General features: G+C 51.0%; 1 protein-coding gene across 50 annotated transcripts in view; it reads left to right on the forward strand.

The window, feature by feature from the left end:
- The window catches only part of LOC142908250 (reticulon-4 receptor-like 2), a 262,387-nt gene extending 250,374 nt beyond the window's left edge, over positions 1–12,013 (forward strand). For 4 of the 50 annotated variants that reach the window (XM_076058642.1, XM_076058689.1, XM_076058641.1 and 1 more), the window contains 2 exons: positions 608–11,149; positions 11,192–12,013. In XM_076058642.1, coding sequence (XP_075914757.1) covers positions 608–1,316 — 709 coding nt within the window. In that variant the 3' untranslated portion in view covers positions 1,317–11,149; positions 11,192–12,013. The remainder of the gene's footprint in view (positions 1–607; positions 11,150–11,191) is intronic. The other 46 variants (XM_076058672.1, XM_076058670.1, XM_076058668.1 and 43 more) reach the window with 46 other exon arrangements.
- The last annotated feature ends 9,445 nt before the right edge of the window (positions 12,014–21,458 follow it).

The following is a 21,458-nucleotide window of genomic DNA, read 5'->3' on the forward strand; positions in this document are numbered from 1 at the left end:
GACCGGATCACTTTTACAAACCGAGCGAGCGATCGGATTGTCAGTGACGCCTGCTTATTACCCCCAGGTTACCCCCAGGTTACCCCCAGGTTACCCCCAGGTTACCCCGTGATCTCTCCCCCAGGTTACCCTGTGATCTCTCCCCCAGGTTACCAGGTTACCCCCAGGTTACCAGGTTACCCTCAGGTTACCAGGTTACCAGGTTACCCCGTGATCTCTCCCCCAGGTTACCCCCAGGTTACCCCGTGATCTCTCCCCCAGGTTACCCCCAGGTTACCCCGTGATCTCTCCCCCAGGTTACCCCCAGGTTACCCCCAGGTTACCCCGTGATCTCTCCCCCAGGTTACCCCCAGGTTACCCCCAGGTTACCCCGTGATCTCTCCCCCAGGTTACCCCCAGGTTACCCCCAGGTTACCCCGTGATCTCTCCCCCAGGTTACCCCCAGGTTACCCCCAGGTTACCCCGTGATCTCTCCCCCAGGTTACCCCCAGGTTACCCCCAGGTTACCCCGTGATCTCTCCCCCAGGTTACCCCCAGGTTACCCCGTGATCTCTCCCCCAGGTTACCCCCAGGTTACCCCCAGGTTACCCCGTGATCTCTTCCCCAGGTACCTGCGTCTGAATGACAACCCGTGGCTCTGCGACTGCTCCGCCCGCTCTCTCTCCTTGTGGCTCCGCCAATTCCGCGGCTCCACCTCGGAGCTCGCCTGCGCCCAGCCTCCGGCCCTGGCCGGCCGCGACCTCAAGGGCCTGCCGTGGGCCCTCTTTCAGGACTGCCCCGACGCCGACGCCGACGCCGATGCCGCTGACGCCGACGACGCCGACGACGCCGACGCCGACGACGCCGACGCCGACGACGCCGGCGGCGGCGGCGGCGGAGGTCACGGCACCGCACCGTCGTACGGCCTCTCGCTTCTCCCCACGGCGCCGGGCCCTCGGCCGGAGGCCTCGAGAACCGGGAGGCCGCTGCTCATGGCCGCGGCGGCGCCGGCGGCCGCCACGGACGCCGCCGCCGCCGCCGCCGCCGCCGCGCCGGTGTCGGCCGTGGCCGCGCCGACGCCGACGAGGGCGACGACGCCGGCGAGGGCCCGGAGGAAGTGCCGCAAGAAGGCCAGGCCGCAGTGCGTGAGGCGGCTGCCGGCGGCCGCGGCCACGGCCACGGCCACGGCCACCGGCGGCGGCGATGGAAGTGCCGGGGGGAGCGGAGCGGCGTCCGGAGCGATGAAATTGGCGTCAGCGGTGCGCTCAGATCTCTTGCTGGCACTGACACCGCTGGTGCTGCTGCTGCCGCTGCTGCTCGCGCTGGTGCCCAGATAGTGACGGACGCTTTGACTCCGCGACGGGAACACAGCAGCGGTGGCGCTGGTGGTGCTGGTGGTGGTGGCGGTGGTGGTGGTGGTGCTGGTGGTGGTGGTGGTGGTGCTGGTGGTGCTGGTGGTGGTGCTGGTGGTGGTGCTGGTGGTGGTGGTGGTGGGGCTGGTGGTGGTGCTGGTGGTGGTGCTGGTGGTGCTGGTGGTGGTGGTGGTGGTTGCCAGACCAGGAGGAAGTTGAATCGAACCACCGTCCGGGAGAGATGGTGGCAGCGGTGGGGTTCTGGTCTCTTAGTAGCGCTGACGCTGCTTCTGCTACAGCTGTGTCTGTGTGCTACCACACACAGACACACTACACCACACTACACAATGCCACACGGACACACCACACCACACACACACCACCACACACAACACACCACACGGAACACCACACTACACAACACCACACTACACAACACCACACTACACAATACCACACACACACAACACACACCCCACCACACACACCACACCACACACAACACCACACACAATACCACACCCCACTACACACTACACAATACCACACACAACACCACACACCACACACTACACAATACCACACACAACACCACACACCACACCACACACCACACCACACACTACACAATACCACACCACACACACCACACACACACCACACACAACACCACACGCACCCCACCTTCGTTGCAGCCTTCACGAGTTCTGTTTGCAAGCGATGGAGGCAGTGGAATGAAGTCCGCACCGATTGGATTATCGTGATCGGGATATCGTCCACGGCATCTGTGCAGTGTCGGAGGGCGAGGACGACGGAACGATTTAAACTTCGAGCTACGAACTGGTTTATCGTGGAAGTTTTTGTTGGGTTAGCGTCAATAGCAGTGGTGTTTCGTGAAACCCGCCACCACCCGACACAGCCAATCAGTAAGGGTGGGGTCACGTGGTGCCAGTGAGGTACAAGTACAGCACTAACCGGTTGTGTTTTGGAGAGTAAAACCTACGACAACATTTACAATTATAGTGTAGTGTATAGTAGTGTAGTGTATAGTAGTGTAGTGTATAGTATAGTAGTGTAGTGTGTAGTGTATAGTGTATAGTGTAGTGTATAGTGTATAGTGTAGTGTATAGTGTAGTGTATAGTCTAGTAGTGTAGTGTATAGTGTAGTGTACTAGTACAGCACTAACCGGTTGTGTGTTGGAGAGTAAAACCTACGACAACATTTACTCTCCAACGCAACCGGTTAGTGCTGTACTAGTACACTACACTCCTATACACTACACTATACACTACACTACTATACACTACACTCCTATTCACTATACACTACACTACTATACACTACACTCCTATACACTACACTATACACTACACTACTATACACTACACTCCTATACACTACACTACTGTACACTACACTACACTACTATACACTACACTACTATACACTACACTACTATACACTACACTACTATACACTACACTACTATACACTACACTATACACTACACTGTACACTACACTACTATACACTACACTACTATACACTAAACTACTATACACTACACTACTATACACTACACTATACACTACACTGTACACTACACTATACACTACACTACTATACACTAAACTACTATACACTACACTACTATACACTACACTATACACTACACTACTATACACTACACTACTATACACTACACTACTATACACTACACTACTATACACTACACTATACACTACACACTACACTACAATTGTAAATGTACTCTTTGGTTCTATTCGGTAAAGTCACGTAGTAGGTAAAAAAATAAAACAACAAAAATCACGACGTTTCGGCCACAACACAAGCGGCCTTCATCAGGTGAAGGGACGAGACTGTCTCGAAGGCTGCTTCGAAGCAGTCTTTTTTTGTCGTTTCATTTTTTCACCTACTACGTGACTATTACCGAACAGAACCAAAGAGTGTGGATCCTTGCAGTCACGAAAGCTTCACACCTAGAGTTGTGATTGCGCTCGTGAGCTTTGCCCTCGTGACGCACGCACAACCTGCGTAGTCGTTGCTGTACCGCGGACTCGTCGGCACCACGTGCCGCTCACGTGACACACAAACCCCGTGGCCGACCGGGCCCTCTCGGGCGGTGGAGGTGTCGGCCGTGACGCCGCTGAACCCAAAGCGACATCCTTGGTTGCTGATGACGTTGGTCGCCAAAGTTTCCTGCTCCGCCGGGAGGGTACGAACTCGCTTATCCCCCACCCACACTTGCTTCTTAACCAAGGTTCGTAGGCCAGAAATACTGAGCTGCTATGTACAGATATTTGTTTATTTTCAGAAGCACCGACCTGAGGCATCACGAATGGATAGCGGCTCACCCACGTGGCTGATATCATCGTCGTCGTCATCGTCGTCGTCATCATCGTCGTCATCATCGTCACGTGGACATTAACAGCAGCAGCAGCAGCAGCAGCCAAAGACTCTGACCGAGCGTGGCGACGTCGACTCTGAACGTGGAGGGGACAAACGGAGGAGGAGCCGGAGACAAAATCCACGCAGCGACCACCACGGGGAGAGAGACGCAGACTGCACAGAGACAGCAGCAGCAGCAGGGTCGGGGTGGAACCCACGACCTCCTGTAGACCAGGCGAGGTAGTTAACATCTCATAGCCACCGTGGTGATGATGAGAGAGAGACACAGACCTCCTGTAGACCAGGCGAGGTAGCTAACATCTCATAGCCACCGTGGTGATGATGACAGAGAGACACAGACCTCCTGTAGACCAGGCGAGGTAGTCAACATCTCATAGTCACCGTGGTGATGAGAGACACAGACCTCCTGTAGACCAGGCGAGGTAGTTAACATCTCATAGTCACCGTGGTGATGATGCTGAGAGACACAGACCTCCTGTAGACCAGACGAGGTAGTTAACATCTCATAGTCACCGTGATGATGATGAGAGAGACAGACCTCGTGTAGACCAGGCCAGGTAGTTAACATCTCAGAGTCACCGTGGTGATGATGATGAGAGTAACACAGACCTCCTGTGGACCAGGCGAGGTAGTTAACATCTCAGTCACCGTAATGATGATGAGAGACACAGACCTCCTGTAGACCAGGCCACGTAGTTAACATATCATAGTCACCGTGGTGATGATGAGAGAGAGACACAGACCTCCTGTACACCAGGCGAGGTAGTTAACATCTCATAGTCACCGTGATGATGATGAGAGAGACAGACCTCCTGTAGACCTGGCGAGGTAGGTAACATCTCATAGTCACCGTGGTGATGATGATGAGAGAGAGACACAGACCTCCTGTATACCAGGCGAGGTGGTTAACATTTCCAAGCCACCGTGGTGATGATGATGGTGATGATGATGAACTCTCTGCGAGGGAGCAGTTCCCTTCAACTCCATAATCTCGGTATATAGAGTGAGTGTGAGTGAGTGTGAGTGAGTGTGAGTGAGTGTGTCTGTGTGTGTCTGTGTGTGTCTGTGTGGTTTTATCTGTGTGTGTCTGAGTGTGTCTGTGGTTGTGCCTGTGTGTGTCTGTGTGTGTGTGTCTGTGTGTCTGTCAGATGCCTTCTATGACCTCCTGTCACAGGTGCTGGCTAAAGTGGCCCCTCGGGATAGAGTCATCATGTTGGGTGACTTCAATGCCCGAGTTGGTCATGATACTGGCACCTGGTCTGGAGTGATTGGAGGGCATGGACCAGATCAGCTCAATAACAACGATAGGAGGCTGCTAGATTTTTGTGCAGCCCATGGGCTTGTAATTACCAACACGCTGTTCCGGCATCGGCGCATCCACACAACATCATGGATGCATGCCGGGTCCAAGCAAGAACATCTGCTGGACTACATAGTGACGGACCAGCGGATGCGAGCCCATGTCCTTGACACCAGGACCTACCGTGGAGCTGATCTACCCTCTGACCATTGACTAGTCATCTGTAAGATGTGCCTGCCATTCTTCCGCTCCGGTGGTGGGTGTACACCCAGGACCCCATTCCAACCTAAAGTGGCCTGGTCTCAGTTATCTGATGAAAGTTGCAAGCGAGAATTTCATCATCGCGTGCGGCTGGGAATGGCATCGTCCCCGACTCCTCCTGATGTCGAGGGTAAATGGGCGAGGTTTAGGACTGTGACTCATGCAGCTGCAATGGCTGCTTTGGGTACACGGTCCAGACCTCCCCAGAGACCCTGGCTGACAGAGGAGGTGTTCAGGATGGTTGAGAAAAAGCGACAGGCCCACTGTCATCAGATATAGAATCCCACGTCAGAGAATGAGGAGGCTTACCGCAGCCTTTGCTCGGAGGTTCGGAGAGCCGTGAGGCGCTGCAAGGATGGGTGGTGGTCGCGGGTTGCTGAGGAGATGGAGTCTGCCTCAGTGGCCCGTGATCACAAATCTCTATTTAACTCCATCAAAAAAGTAATCTGCAGCGCCACACCTATTACCATCATTAGGGGAAAAAACGGTGACCCAATCTCCGACCCCCAGGAACAGGTTTGCAGATTTGCTGAGCATTTCTGTGAGGTCCTGGGGGAGGGAAAATCCCTCAGCCAGGAAAACATCGTGGCACAAAGTGAGGATGACCCTGCTGAGGCTGCGGTGCCTCAAATATTGGAAGAAGTCACCCCCTGTGTGTGGCTGGTTGAGGTGCCATCTGCTGAGGAAGTACTGAAGGCGATCCAGAGTCTGAGACCAGGAAAGGCAGCGGGCAGAGATGATCTCCCAAGCGAAATGCTGAGGGAGGGCGGCGTTTGTGCACAGACTGCCCTATATGACATCATAATAACACTACTTTATTATCATAACAACAGTCTGGACCACTGGACGGGTTCCGCAGGATTGGAAGGATGCCCTGGTGGTCCCCATTTTTAAAAAGGGGGACTGCACAGACTGTAACAACTACAGGGCATCTCACTCCTCAGTGTGCCGGGAAAGGTCCTGGCAAGGATTATTCAACATCGCCTTGCTAGGCACGCTGAGGAGAGGCTTGCGGAGCCCCAATGCGGTTTCAGGAAAGGGCGGTCCTGCACAGATGCCATATTTTCTGTCCGTCTACTACAGCAGAGGTGTAGGGAATTCCAACAAGACCTACATCTCTGCTTTATTGACCTGGTCAAGGCCTATGATACCATCAGCAGGCCTGGGCTCTGGGTTGTTCTTCGTGCTTTTGGAGTACCTGACCCTCTGCTCACGATCATTAAGGACCTTCATGATGGTGAGCGGGCCCGGGTAAAACTACGTGGCCGGGAGTCAGAGCCATTCCCTGTTAACCTTGGGGTGCGACAGGGATGTCCTCTGGCTCCCACATTATTTAACATCTATTTTGACCACGTAGTTCGTAAAGCCTTCAATAGCTGTACCGGGGGAATCTCCATATGGTACAGATATAATGGGAGGCTGATCGACGCCCGGGTGCGGTCAAGGGATGGCTCCCTATTGCTCAACCACGTTATGTATGCCGATGATTTGGTAATAGCTGCTCATTCAGAGGAGGAGTTGGAGACACTGCTGCTGAGACTGGAGCGTGCCACTAAGAGGTGGGGCCTTACCATCAGCCCCACCAAAACTAAGCACCTACCTGGGGATTTTGTATCATCGGACACTCCACCCCCACAACTCCCAATCGGTGATGGGGCAGTTGTGGAGAGAGTGGAGAGTTTCCTATACCTGGGCAGTGTGCTTATGACCGGCTCTGGTTTAACAGCAGAGGTCTCACTCCGAATCAGTCGAGCGGCAATATATTTTCATCGGTTGCGTAACGCTGTGTGGAAGCTACCTGGTCTGTTGCTCTGCACTAAGCTTCAGGTCTTCTCGGCCACGGTCATTCAATCCCTTCTCTACGCTTGCGAAACGTGGACCCCCCTAATGGAACATCTTCGCCGGTTAGAAACAGTTAGGCTGGCCTGCCTACGATCCATCCTGGGTTTAACCAGGCTGGATTGTGTGAGGAGCTCACAAATCCTTGAAAGATCTGGACAAGGTCCCATCGGTGAGCTCCTCCGGCAGGCAAGGTTGCGTTGGCTGGGTCATGTAGCCCGCTTGCCCAGCCACCGCATGCCGAAACAGCTTTTGTTCGGCCGGATCGAGGGGGCTAAACGGGCGCGGCACGGGCTAGAGAAGAGATGGGAGTGTTGTGGTACAGGAGGACGTGGAGCTGAGTGGACTTGCCGTTGACTGGTACCAGCGGTGTCAAGATCGGCCTCTGTGGAGGAGGCTCGTGAAGGACGCTACTGGGCAGTTGGAGGCAGTCGCCCTCCAACAACAACGGAGGGCGGGAGGAGCGACGCTCACAACAACGAGCGGAGCGCCGGGTGGCTAAAGCACAGCAGGTTGGCACAGTAGGGGGCACAGGTGGTGCATCAGCCAGTCATCTCAGTCATCTTAGTCAGTCGACCCATGGCACCTGGGTCTGCCCCGTGACCTCCTGCCAGCGGGCGTTCGACACTTCACGTGATAGCCTCAAGGTGCATATGGCCTGGCACAAGCGTCGTGGTGATGTCACCGCCACTTAGTGGCGAATGGCGGTTGTTGTGTGTCTGTGTGTGTCTGTGTTTGTCTGTGTGTGTGTCTGTGTGGTTGTGTCTGTGTGTGTCTGTGTGGTCGTGTCTGTGTGTGTGTGTGTGTCTGTGTGTGTCTGTGTGGTTGTGTCTGTGTGTGTCTGTGTGTGTGTGTCTGTGTGGTTGTGTCTGTGTGTGTGTCTGTGTGTGTGTCTGTGTGTGTCTGTGTGTGTGTGTCTGTGTGTGTGTCTGTGTGTGTGTGTGTGTCTGTGTGTGTGTCTGTGTGTGTCTATGTGGTTGTGTCTGTGTGTGTCTATGTGGTTGTGTCTGTGTGGTTGTGTTTCTGTGTGTGTGTCTGTGTGTGTGTGTGTCTGTCTGTGTGTGTGTGTGTGTCTGTGTGTGTGTGTGTGTCTGTGTGTCTGTGTGTGTGGTGTCCGATTGGCCGTTATGAAGATTGAAGCAACATTAGGCGGGATGATGATGATGACGATGAAGATGAAGAAGATGAAGATGACGGTGAAGATGATGGTGATGATGTTGATGACGATGAAGATGAAGATGACGATGATGTTGATGATGGTGATGAAGAAGATGACGATGATGACGATGTTGATGACGATGAAGATGATGATGTTGATGATGAAGATGAAGATGACGGTGAAGATGAAGATGACGAAGATGATGATGATTATGATGATGAAGATGAAGAAGACGATGTTGATGATGATGAAGATGATGATGTTGATGATGAAGAAGATGAAGATGACGAAGATGAAGATGATGTTGATGACGATGGTGATGAAGGAGATGAAGATGATGATGTTGATGACGATGGTGATGACGAAGATGTTGATGACGATGATGATGACAATGAAGATGACGACGACGATGATGATGAATACTAATTATTTTTTATATCTCATCTCATGTTCCTGCTCCATCTTGACCACCTCCTCCTCCTTGAGGGGGTGTCGAGGAGGTATTGATGGGGTATTGATGAGGTATTGATGAGGTATTGATGAGATATTGATGGGGTATTGATGAGGTATTGATGAGGTAGTGATGAGGTATTGATGGGGTATTGATGAGATAGTGATGAGGTATTGATGAGGTATTGATGGGGTAGTGATGAGGTAGTGATGGGGTATTGATGGGGTATTGATGAGGTATTGATCAGGTATTGATGAGGTATTGATCGGGTAGTGATGAGGTATTGATGGGGTATTGATTGGGTATTGATGGGGTATTAATGAGGTAGTGATGAGGCATTGATGAGGTATTGATGGGGTAGTGATGAGGTATTGATGAGGTAGTGATGAGGCATTGATGAGGTATTGATGGGGTAGTGATGAGGTATTGATGAGGTATTGATGGGGTAGTGATGAGGTATTGAGGGGTAGTGATGAGGTAGTGATGAGGTAGTGATGAGGTATTGAGGGGTAGTGATGAGGTATTGATGGGGTATTGATGAGGTATTGATGAGGTATTGATTGGGTATTGATCAGGTATTGATGGGGTAGTAATGAGGTATTGATGAGGTAGTGATGGGGTATTGATGAGGTATTGATGAGGTATTGATGAGGTAGTGATGAGGTATTGATGGGGTATTGATGAGGTATTGATGAGGTAGTGATGAGGTATTGATGAGGTAGTGATGAGGTAGTGATGAGGTAGTGATGGGGTATTGATGGGGTATTGATGAGGTATTGATGAGGTAGTGATGAGGTATTGATGTGGTAGTGATGAGGTAGTGATGGGGTATTGATGGGGTATTGATGAGGTATTGATGAGGTATTGATCAGGTATTGATGAGGTATTGATGGGGTATTGATTGGGTAGTGATGCGGTATTAATGAGGTAGTGATGAGGCATTGATGAGGTATTGATGAGGTAGTGATGAGGCATTGATGAGGTATTGATGGGATAGTGATGAGGTATTGATGAGGTATTGATGGGGTATTGATCAGGTATTGATGAGGTATTGATGTGGTAGTAATGAGGTATTGATGAGGTAGTGATGGGGTATTGATGGCGTAGTGATGAGGTATTAATGAGGTAGTGATGAGGTATTGATGAGGTATTGAGGGGTAGTGATGAGGTATTGATTGGGTAGTGATGAGGTATTGAGGGGTAGTGATGAGGTATTGATGAGGTATTGATTGGGTAGTGATGAGGTAGTGATGGGGTATTGATGGGGTATTGATGAGGTATTGATGAGGTATTGATGGGGTATTGATCAGGTATTGATGGGGTAGTAATGAGGTATTGATGAGGTAGTGATGGGGTATTGATGAGGTATTGATTGGGTAGTGATGAGGTATTGAGGGGTAGTGATGAGGTAGTGATGAGGTATTGATGAGGTATTGATTGGGTAGTGATGAGGTAGTGATCAGGTAGTGATGGGGTATTGATGGGGTATTGATGAGGTATTGATGAGGTATTGATGAGGTATTGATGGGGTATTGATCAGGTATTGATGAGGTAGTGATGAGGTATTGATGAGATATTGATGAGGTATTGATGAGGTATTGATTGGGTAGTGATGAGGTAGTGATGAGGTATTGATGAGGTAGTGATGAGGTATTGATGAGGTAGTGGTAAGGTATTGATGGGGTAGTGATGGGGTAGTGATGGGGTATTGATGAGGTATTGATGAGGTATTGATCGGGTAGTGATGAGGTATTAATGGGGTATTGATGAGGTAGTGATGAGGTATTGATGACGTAGTGATGGCGTAGTGATGAGGTATTGATGGGGTATTGATGAGGTATTGATGGGGTATTTATGAGGTATTGATGGGGTATTGAGGTATTGATGAGGTATTGATGAGGTATTGAGGGGTATTGATGAGGTATTGATTGGGTAGTGATGAGGTAGTGATGAGGTATTGATGAGGTATTGATGGGGTATTGATGGGGTAGTGATTAGGTATTGATGGGGTATTGATGAGGTATTGATGGGGTATTGATGAGGTATTGATGGGGTATTGAGGTTGTGATGAGGTATTGAGGGGTATTGATGAGGTATTGATGAGGTAGTGATGAGGTATTGATGAGGTATTGATGAGGTATTGAGGGGTATTGATGAGGTATTGATGAGGTATTGATGAGGTAGTGATGAGGTAGTGATGAGGTATTGATGAGGTAGTGATGAGGTATTGATGAGGTATTGATGAGGTAGTGATGAGGTATTGATGAGGTAGTGATGAGGTATTGTTGGGTATTTATGAGGTATTGATTGGGTAGGTGTGAGGTATTGATGAGGTATTGATGGGGTAGTGATGAGGTATTGATGGGGTCGTGATGAGGTAGTGATGGGTATTGATGGGGTATTGAGGGGTATTGATGAGGTAGTGATGGGGTATTGATGAGGTATTGAGGGGTATTGATGAGGTAGTGATGAGGTATTGTTGGGTATTTATGAGGTATTGATGGGGTATTGATGGGGTAGTGATGAGGTATTGATGGGGTCGTTATGAGGTAGTGATGGGGTAGTGATGTGGTATTGATGGGGTAGTGATGAGGTGTTGATGGGGTATTGATGAGGTATTGATGAGGTAGTGATGAGGTAGTGATGGGTAGTGATGAGGTATTGAGGGGTATTGATGAGGTAGTGATGGGGTATTGATGAGGTATTGAGGGGTATTGATGAGGTATTGATGAGGTAGTGATGAGGTATTGTTGGGTATTGATGGGGTAGTGATGAGGTATTGATGGGGTAGTGATGGGGTATTGAGGGGTATTGATGAGGTATTGAGGGGTAGTGATGAGGTATTGATGAGGTAGTGATGAGGTATTGATTAGGTATTGATGGGGTAGTGATGAGGTAGTGATGAGGTATTGATGAGGTAGTGATGTGGTATTGATGAGGTATTGAGGGGTAGTGATGGGGTGTGAGTGATCGATTGAAGAACCATGTTTGTGATTATCGTTACTAAAATCCTCCTTGTGTAAATGTTTGTTGTCGTTAATTATTATAATAATTATAATTATTGTATTTATTATTATAATTGCATTTATTATGATATTTCTTATAATTATTATAATTATGATTATGGGTATTGTTATGATTACGACTTCTATTGCTTCGATTACCGTGATTATTATAAGGATTATGATGGTGATTAAGATGATGGCGGTGGTTATGGTGAAATACAGCGGTGCACTTTTCACTTGGTGGTGATTGTGGTGATTGTGGTGGTGGTGATTGTGGTGGTGGTATGGTGATGGTGGTGGCGGTGATTGTGGTGGTGGTGGTGGTGGTGATGGTGGTGGTGATGGTGATTGTGGTAATGGTGGTGATTGTGGTGGTGAAGGTGGTGATGATTGCGGTGATGGTGGGGATTGTGGTGATTGTGGTGGTGATAGTGGTGATGATTGCCGTGATGGTAGTGGTGATTGTGATTGTGGTGGTGATGGTGGTGATTGTGGTGATTGTGGTGGTGATGGTGATGATTGTGGTGGTGGTGATGATGATTGTGGTGGGTGGCGGTGATTGTGATGATGATGGTGGTGGGTGGTGGTTATTGTGGTGGTGGTGATTGTGGTGATTGTGGTGGTGATGGTGATGATTGTGGTGGTGATGATTGTGGTGGTGGTGGTGGGTGGTGGTGATTGTGGTGGGGGTGGTGGGTAGTGGTGATTGTGGTGGTGGTGATGATTGTGGTGGTGGTGATGATTGTGGTGGTGGTGGTGGGTGGTGTGATGGTGGTTGTGGTGGCGGCGGTGATGATTGTGGTGGTGGTGATTGTGGTGATGATTGTGGTGATGGTGGTGGGTGGTGGTGATTGTGGTGGTGGTGATGATGATTGTGGTGGGTGTTGGTGATTGTGGTGGTGGTGATTGTCGTGGTAGTGATGATGGTGGTGGTGGTGATGATTGTGATGATGGTGGTGGGTGGTGGTGATTGTGGTGGTGGTGGTGGTGATGATTGTGGTGGTGGTGTTGATTGTGGTGGTGATTGTGGTGGTGGTGATGATTGTGGTGATGATTGTGGTGGTGATTGTGGTGGTGGTATTTGGTGGTGGTATTGATGATTGTGGTGATGGTGGTCGGTGGTGGTGATTGTGGTTGTGGTGGTGGTAATGATGATTGTGGTGGTGGTGTGTGGTGGTGATTGTGGTGGTGGTTGTGGGTGGTGGTGGTGGTGATGATTGTGGTGGTGGTGGGTGGTGGTCGTGGTGGTGGTGGTGGTGGTGATGATTGTGGTGGTGGTTGTGGTGGTGATGGTGGTGGTTGCGATGATGATTGTGGTGGTGGTGATTGTGGTGATGATTGTGGTGGTGATTGTGGTGATGGTAGTGGGTGGTGGTGATTGTGGTAGTGGTGGTTGTGGTGATGGTGATGATTGTGGTGGTCGTGGGTGGTGGTGATTGTGGTGGTGGTGGTGATTGTGGTGGTGGTTGTGGTGATGGTGGTTGTGGTGGTGATGATGATTGTGGTGGTGGTGATTGTGGTGATGATTGTGGTGATGATTGTGGTGATTGTGGTGATGGTGGTGGGTGGTGGTGATTGTGGTGGTTGTGGTGGTGGTGATGATTGTGGTGGTGGTTGGTGGTGGTGATGGTGGTGGTGATTGTGTTGATGGTGGTGATTGTGGTGATGGTGGTGATGGTGGTGGTGGTGGTGGTGGTGATGATTGTGATGATGGTGGTGGGTGGTGGTGATTGTGGTGGTGGTGATGATTGTGGTGGTGGTGGTGGTGTTGATTGTGGTGGTGATTGTGGTGGAGATTGTGGTGGTGGTGATGATTGTGGTGATGATTGTGGTGGTGATTGTGGTGGTGGTATTTGGTGGTGGTATTGATGATTGTGGTGATGGTGGTCGGTGGTGGTGATTGTGGTTGTGGTGGTGGTAATGATGATTGTGGTGGTGGTGTGTGGTGGTGATTGTGGTGGTGGTTGTGGGTGGTGGTGGTGGTGATGATTGTGGTGGTGGTGGTGGGTGGTGGTCGTGGTGGTGGTGGTGGTGGTGGTGATGATTGTGGTGGTGGTTGTGGTGGTGATGGTGGTGGTTGCGATGATGATTGTGGTGGTGGTGATTGTGGTGATGATTGTGGTGGTGATTGTGGTGATGGTAGTGGGTGGTGGTGATTGTGGTAGTGGTGGTTGTGGTGGTGGTGATGGTGATGATTGTGGTGGTCGTGGGTGGTGGTGATTGTGGTGGTGGTTGTGGTGATGGTGGTTGTGGTGGTGATGATGATTGTGGTGGTGGTGATTGTGGTGATGATTGTGGTGATGATTGTGGTGATGGTGGTGGGTGGTGGTGATTGTGGTGGTTGTGGTGGTGGTGATGATTGTGGTGGTGGTTGGTGGTGGTGATGGTGGTGGTGATTGTGTTGATGGTGGTGATTGTGGTGATGGTGGTGATGGTGGTGGTTGTGGTGGTGGTGATGGTGGTCGTGATGGTGGTGCGTGGAGGTGATTGTGTTGGTGGTGGTGGTGATGATGATTGTGGTGGTGGTGATTGTCGTGGTAGTGATGATGGTGGTGGTGATGATGATTGTGGTGATGGTGGTGGGTGGTGGTGATTGTGGTGATGATTGTGGTGGTGATTGTGGTGATGGTGGTTGTGGTGGCGGTGGTGATTGTGGTGGTGGTGATTGTGGTGATGGTGGTGGGTGGTGGTGATTGTGGTGGTGGTTGTGGTGATGGTGGTTGTGGTGGTGATGATGATTGTGGTGGTGATTGTGGTGATGATTGTGGTGATGGTGGTGGGTGGTGGTGATTGTGGTGGTTGTGGTGGTGGTGATGATTGTGGTGGTGGATGGTGGTGGTGATGGTGGTGGTAATTGTGGTGATGGTGGTGATTGTGGTGATGGTGGTGATGGTGGTGATGATTGTGGTGGTGATTGTGGTGGTGGTGGTTGTGGTGGTGGTGATGGTGGTAGTGATGGTGGTGCGTGGTGGTGATTGTGGTGGTGGTGGTGATGATGATGATTGTGGTGATGGTGATGATTGTGATGGTGATTGTGGTGGTGGTGGTGGTGGTTTTTGTGATGGTGGTTGTGATGGGGGTGATGATGATTTTGGTGGTGATTGTGGTGATGATTTTGGTGATGATTGTGGTGGTGATTGTGGTGATGGTAGTGGGTGGTGGTGATTGTGGTCGTGGTGGTGATTGTCGTGGTAGTGATGATGGTGGTGGTGGTGGTGATGATGATTGTAGTGATGGTGGTGGGTGGTGGTGATTGTGGTGATGATTGTGGTGGTGATTGTGGTGATGATGGTTGTGGTGGCGGTGGTGATGATTGTGGTGGTGATGATTGTGGTGATGGTGGTGGGTGGTGGTGATTGTGGTGATGATTGTGGTGGTGATTGTGGTGATGGTGGTTGTGGTGGCGGTGGTGATTGTGGTGGTGGTGATTGTGGTGATGGTGGTGGGTGGTGGTGATTGTGGTGGTAGTTGTGGTGATGGTGGTTGTGGTGGTGATGATGATTGTGGTGGTGGTGATTGTGGTGATGATTGTGGTGATGGTGGTGGGTGGTGGTGATTGTGGTGGTTGTGGTGGTGGTGATGATTGTGGTGGTGGATGGTGGTGGTGATGGTGGTGGTAATTGTGGTGATGGTGGTGGGTGGTGGTGATGGTGGTGGTGATTGTGGTGATGGTGGTGGTGGTGATGATGATTGTAGTGATGGTGGTGGGTGGTGGTGATTGTCGTGATGATTGTGGTGGTGATTGTGGTAATGATGGTTGTGGTGGCGGTGGTGATGATTGTGGTGGTGGTGATTGTGGTGATGATTGTGGTGATGGTGGTGGGTGGTGGTGATTGTGGTGGTGGTGATTGTGGTGGGTGGTGGTGATTGTGGTGGTGGTGATTGTCGTGGTAGTGATGATGGTGGTGGTGGTGGTGATGATGATTGTAGTGATGGTGGTGGGTGGTGGTGATTGTCGTGATGATTGTGGTGGTGATTGTGGTGATGATGGTTGTGGTGGCGGTGGTGATGATTGTGGTGGTGGTGATTGTGGTGATGATTGTGGTGATGGTGGTGGGTGGTGGTGATTGTGGTGGTGGTGATTGTGGTGGGTGGTGGTGATTGTGGTGGTGGTGATTGTCGTGGTAGTGATGTTGGTGGTGGTGGTGATGATGATTGTGGTGATGGTGGTGATGATGATTGTGGTGACGGTGGTGGGCGGTGGTGATTGTGGTGGTGATGATTGTGGTGGTGGTGGTGATTGTTGTGGTGGTGGTGATGGTGGTGGTGATGATTGTGGTGATGGTGGTGGTGTTGATTGTGGTGGTGATTGTGGTGGTGATTTTGGTGGTGATTGTGGTGGTGGTATTGATGATTGTGGTGATGGTGGTGGGTGGTGGTGATTGTGGTGGTGATTGTGGTGATGGTGGTTGTGGTGGTGGTGATGATGATTGTGGTGGTGGTGATTGTGGTGATGATTGTGGTGGTGATTGTGGTGGTGGTGGTGGGTGGTGATGATTGTGGTGGTGATTGTGGTGGTGGTTGTGCGTGGTGGTGGTGGTGGTGATTGTGGTGGTGGTTGTGGTGATGGTGGTTGTGGTGGTGATGATGATTGTGGTGGTGGTTGGTGGTGGTGATGGTGGTGGTGATTGTGGTGATGGTGGTGATTGTGGTGATGGTGGTGGTGGTGGTGGTGGTGATGATTGTGGTGGTGATTGTGGTGATGATTGTGGTGGTAATTGTGGTGATGGTTGTGGTGGTGGTGGTGGTGGTGGTGGTGATGGTGGTCGTCATGGTGGTGCGTGGTGGTGATTGTGTTGGTGGTGGTGGTGATGATGATTGTGGTGGTGGTGATTGTCGTGGTAGTGATGATGGTGGTGGTGGTGATGATGATTGTGGTGATGGTGGTGGGTGGTGGTGATTGTGGTGATGATTGTGGTGGTGATTGTGGTGATGGTGGTTGTGGTGGCGGTGGTGATGATTGTGGTGGTGGTGATTGTGGTGATGATTGTGGTGATGGTGGTGGGTGGTGGTGGTGGTGGTGGTTGTGGTGGCGGTGGTGATGATTGTGGTGGTGGTGATTGTGGTGATGATTGTGGTGATGGTGGTGGGTGGTGGTGATTGTGGTGGTTGTGGTGGTGGTGATGATTGTGGTGGTGGTTGGTGGTGGTGATGGTGGTGTTAATTGTGGTGATGGTGGTGATTGTGGTGATGGTGGTGATGGTGGTGATGATTGTGGTGGTGATTGTGGTGGTGATTGTAGTGATGGTTGTGGTGGTGGTGATGGTTGTGGTGGTGGTGGTGATGGTGGTAGTGATGGTGGTGCGTGGTGGTGATTGTGGTGGTGCTGATGATGATGATGATTGTGGTGATGGTGATGATTGTGGTGGTGATTGTGGTGGTGGTGGTTTTGGTGATGGAGGTTGTGGTGGTGATGATGATTGTGGTGGTGATTGTGGTGATGATTGTGGTGGTGATTGTGGTGATGGTATTGGGTGGTGGTGATTGTCGTGGTAGTGATGATGGTGGTGGTGGTGATGATGATTGTGGTGATGGTGGTGGGTGGTTGTGATTGTGGTGATGATTGTGGTAGTGATTGTGGTGATGGTGGTTGTGGTGGTGGTGGTGATGATTGTGGTGGTGGTGATTGTGGTGATGATTGTGGTGATGGTGGTGGTGGTGATTGTGGTGGGTGGTGGTGATTGTGGTGGTGGTGATTGTCGTGGTAGTGATGATTGTGGTGATGGTGGTGATGATGATTGTGGTGACGGTTGTGGGTGGTGGTGATTGTGGTGGTGGTGATGATTGTGGTGGTGATGGTGGTGGTGATTGTTGTGGTGGTGGTGATGGTGGTGGTGATGATTGTGGTGATGGTGGTGGTGTTGATTGTGGTGGTGATTGTGGTGGTGATTGTGTTGGTGATTGTGTTGGTGATTGTGGTGATGATTGTGGTGGTGGTATCGATGATTGTGGTGATGGTGGTGGGTGGTGGTGATTGTGGTGGTGATTGTGGTGATGGTGCTTGTGGTGGTGATAATGATTGTGGTGGTGGTGATTATGGTGATGATTGTGGTGGTGATTGTGGTGGTGGTGGGTGGTGGTGATTGTGGTGGTGGTGGTGGTGGTGGTGGTGATGATTGTGGTGGTGGTTGTGGTGGTGATTGTGGTGGTGGTTGTGATTGTGGTGGTGGTTGGTGGTGGTGGTAGTTTTGGTGATGATGGTGGGTGGTAGTGATGGTGGTGGTGGTGATGATTGTGGTGGTGGTGGTGGTGATGATGATTATTGTGGTGGTGTGATTGTGGTGATGATTGTGGTGGTGATTGTGGTGATGGTAGTGGGTGGTGGTGATTGTGGTGGTGGTGGTGGTGGTGGTGATGATTGTGGTGGTGGTGATTGTTGTGGTGGTGGTGATGGTGGTGGTGATGATGATTGTGGTGATGGTGGTGGTGTTGATTGTGGTGGTGGTGATTGTGGTGGTGATTGTGGTGGTGATTGTGGTGGTGGTATTGATGATTGTGGTGATGGTGGTAGGTGGTGGTGATTGTGGTGATGGTGGTTGTGGTGGTGGTGATGATGATTGTGGTGGTGGTGATTGTGGTGATGATTGTGGTGGTGATTGTGGTGGTGGTGGTGGGTGGTGATGATTGTGGTGGTGATTGTGGTGGTGGTTGTGGGTGGTGGTTGTGGTGGTGATTGTGGTGATTGTGGTGGTGGTTGTGGTGATGGTGGTTGTGGTGGTGATGATGATTGTGGTGGTGGTTGGTGGTGGTGATTGTGGTGATTGTGGTGATGGTGGTGATGGTGGTGGTGGTGGTGGTGATGATTGTGGTGGTGATTGTGGTGATGATTGTGGTGGTGATTGTGGTGATGGTTGTGGTGGTTGTGGTGGTGGTGATGGTGGACGTGATGGTGGTGCGTGGTGGTGATCGTGTTGGTGGTGGTGGTGGTGATGATGATTGTGGTGGTGGTGATTGTCGTGGTAGTGATGATGGTGGTGATGATGATTGTGGTGATGATTGTGGTGGTGATTGTGGTGATGGTGGTTGTGGTGGCGGTGGTGATGATTGTGGTGGTGGTGATTGTGGTGATGGTGGTGGGTGGTGGTGATTGTGGTGGTGGTTGTGGTGATGGTGGTTGTGGTGGTGATGATGATTGTGGTGGTGGTGATTGTGGTGGTGATTGTGGTGATGATTGTGGTGATGGTGGTGGGTGGTGGTGATTGTGGTGGTTGTTGGTGCTGGTGATGATTGTGGTGGTGGTTGGTGGTGGTGATGGTGGTGTTAATTGTGGTGATGGTGGTGATTGTGGTGATGGTGGTGATGGTGGTGATGATTGTGGTGGTGATTGTGGTGATGGTTGTGGTGGTGGTTGTGGTGGTGGTGATGGTGGTAGTGATGGTGGTGCGTGGTGGTGATTGTGGTGGTGGTGATGATGATGATTGTGGTGATGGTGATGATTGTGGTGGTGATTGTGGTGGTGGTTTTGGTGATGGTGGTTGTGGTGGTGGTGATGATGATTGTGGTGGTGATTGTGGTGATGATTGTGATGATGGTGGTGGGTGGTGGTGATTGTGGTGGTGGTGATGATTGTGGTGGTGGTGGTGGTGTTGATTGTGGTGGTGATTGTGGTGGAGATTGTGGTGGTGGTGATGATTGTGGTGATGATTGTGGTGGTGATTGTGGTGGTGGTATTTGGTGGTGGTATTGATGATTGTGGTGATGGTGGTCGGTGGTGGTGATTGTGGTTGTGGTGGTGGTAATGATGATTGTGGTGGTGGTGTGTGGTGGTGATTGTGGTGGTGGTTGTGGGTGGTGGTGGTGGTGGTGGTGATGATTGTGGTGGTGGTGGTGGGTGGTGGTCGTGGTGGTGGTGGTGGTGGTGATGATTGTGGTGGTGGTTGTGGTGGTGATGGTGGTGGTTACGATGATGATTGTGGTGGTGGTGATTGTGGTGATGATTGTGGTGGTGATTGTGGTGATGGTAGTGGGTGGTGGTGATTGTGGTAGTGGTGGTTGTGGTGGTGGTGATGGTGATGATTGTGGTGGTCGTGGGTGGTGGTGATTGTGGTGGTGGTGGTGATTGTGGTGGTGGTTGTGGTGATGGTGGTTGTGGTGGTGATGATGATTGTGGTGGTGGTGATTGTGGTGATGATTGTGGTGATGATTGTGGTGATTGTGGTGATGGTGGTGGGTGGTGGTGATTGTGGTGGTTGTGGTGGTGGTGATGATTGTGGTGGTGGTTGGTGGTGGTGATGGTGGTGGTGATTGTGTTGATGGTGGTGATTGTGGTGATGGTGGTGATGGTGGTGGTGGTGGTGGTGATGATTGTGGTGGTGATTGTGGTGATGATTGTGGTGGTGATTGTGGTGATGGTTGTGGTGGTGGTGGTTGTGGTGGTGGTGGTGATGGTGGTCGTGATGGTGGTGCGTGGAGGTGATTGTGTTGGTGGTGGTGGTGGTGATGATGATTGTGGTGGTGGTGATTGTCGTGGTAGTGATGATGGTGGTGGTAATGATGATTGTGGTGATGGTGGTGGGTGGTGGTGATTGTGGTGATGATTGTGGTGGTGATTGTGGTGATGGTGGTTGTGGTGGCGGTGGTGATTGTGGTGGTGGTGATTGTGGTGATGGTGGTGGGTGGTGGTGATTGTGGTGGTGGTTGTGGTGATGGTGGTTGTGGTGGTGATGATGATTGTGGTGGTGGTGGTGGTGGTGGTGATTGTGGTGATGATTGTGGTGATGGTGGTGGGTGGTGGTGATTGTGGTGGTTGTGGTGGTGGTGATGATTGTGGTGGTGGATGGTGGTGGTGATGGTGGTGGTAATTGTGGTGATGGTGGTGATTGTGGTGATGGTGGTGATGGTGGTGATGATTGTGGTGGTGATTATGGTGATGATTGTGGTGGTGGTGGTTGTGGTGGTGGTGATGGTGGTAGTGATGGTGGTGCGTGGTGGTGATTGTGGTGGTGGTGGTGATGATGATGATTGTGGTGATGGTGATGATTGTGATGGTGATTGTGGTGGTGGTGGTGGTTTTTGTGATGGTGGTTGTGATGGGGGTGATGATGATTTTGGTGGTGATTGTGGTGATGATTTTGGTGATGATTGTGGTGGTGATTGTGGTGATGGTAGTGGGTGGTGGTGATTGTGGTCGTGGTGGTGATTGTCGTGGTAGTGATGATGGTGGTGGTGGTGGTGGTGATGATGATTGTAGTGATGGTGGTGGTGGTGGTGATTGTGGTGATGATTGTGGTGGTGATTGTGGTGATGATGGTTGTGGTGGCGGTGGTGATGATTGTGGTGGTGATGATTGTGGTGATGGTGGTGGGTGGTGGTGATTGTGGTGATGATTGTGGTGGTGATTGTGGTGATGGTGGTTGTGGTGGCGGTGGTGATTGTGGTGGTGGTGATTGTGGTGATGGTGGTGGGTGGTGGTGATTGTGGTGGTAGTTGTGGTGATGGTGGTTGTGGTGGTGATGATGATTGTGGTGGTGGTGATTGTGGTGATGATTGTGGTGATGGTGGTGGGTGGTGGTGATTGTGGTGGTTGTGGTGGTGGTGATGATTGTGGTGGTGGATGGTGGTGGTGATGGTGGTGGTAATTGTGGTGATGGTGGTGATTGTGGTGATGGTGGTGATGGTGGTGATGATTGTGGTGGTGATCATGGTGATGGTTGTGGTGGTGGTGGTGGTGGTTGTGGTGGT

This window comes from Petromyzon marinus, assembly GCF_048934315.1.
Source record: "Petromyzon marinus isolate PM22_M1 ecotype Great Lakes invasive population chromosome 77 unlocalized genomic scaffold, UKy_Petmar_22M1.pri1.0 chr77_unloc.4, whole genome shotgun sequence".
Taxonomy (NCBI): domain Eukaryota; kingdom Metazoa; phylum Chordata; class Hyperoartia; order Petromyzontiformes; family Petromyzontidae; genus Petromyzon; species Petromyzon marinus.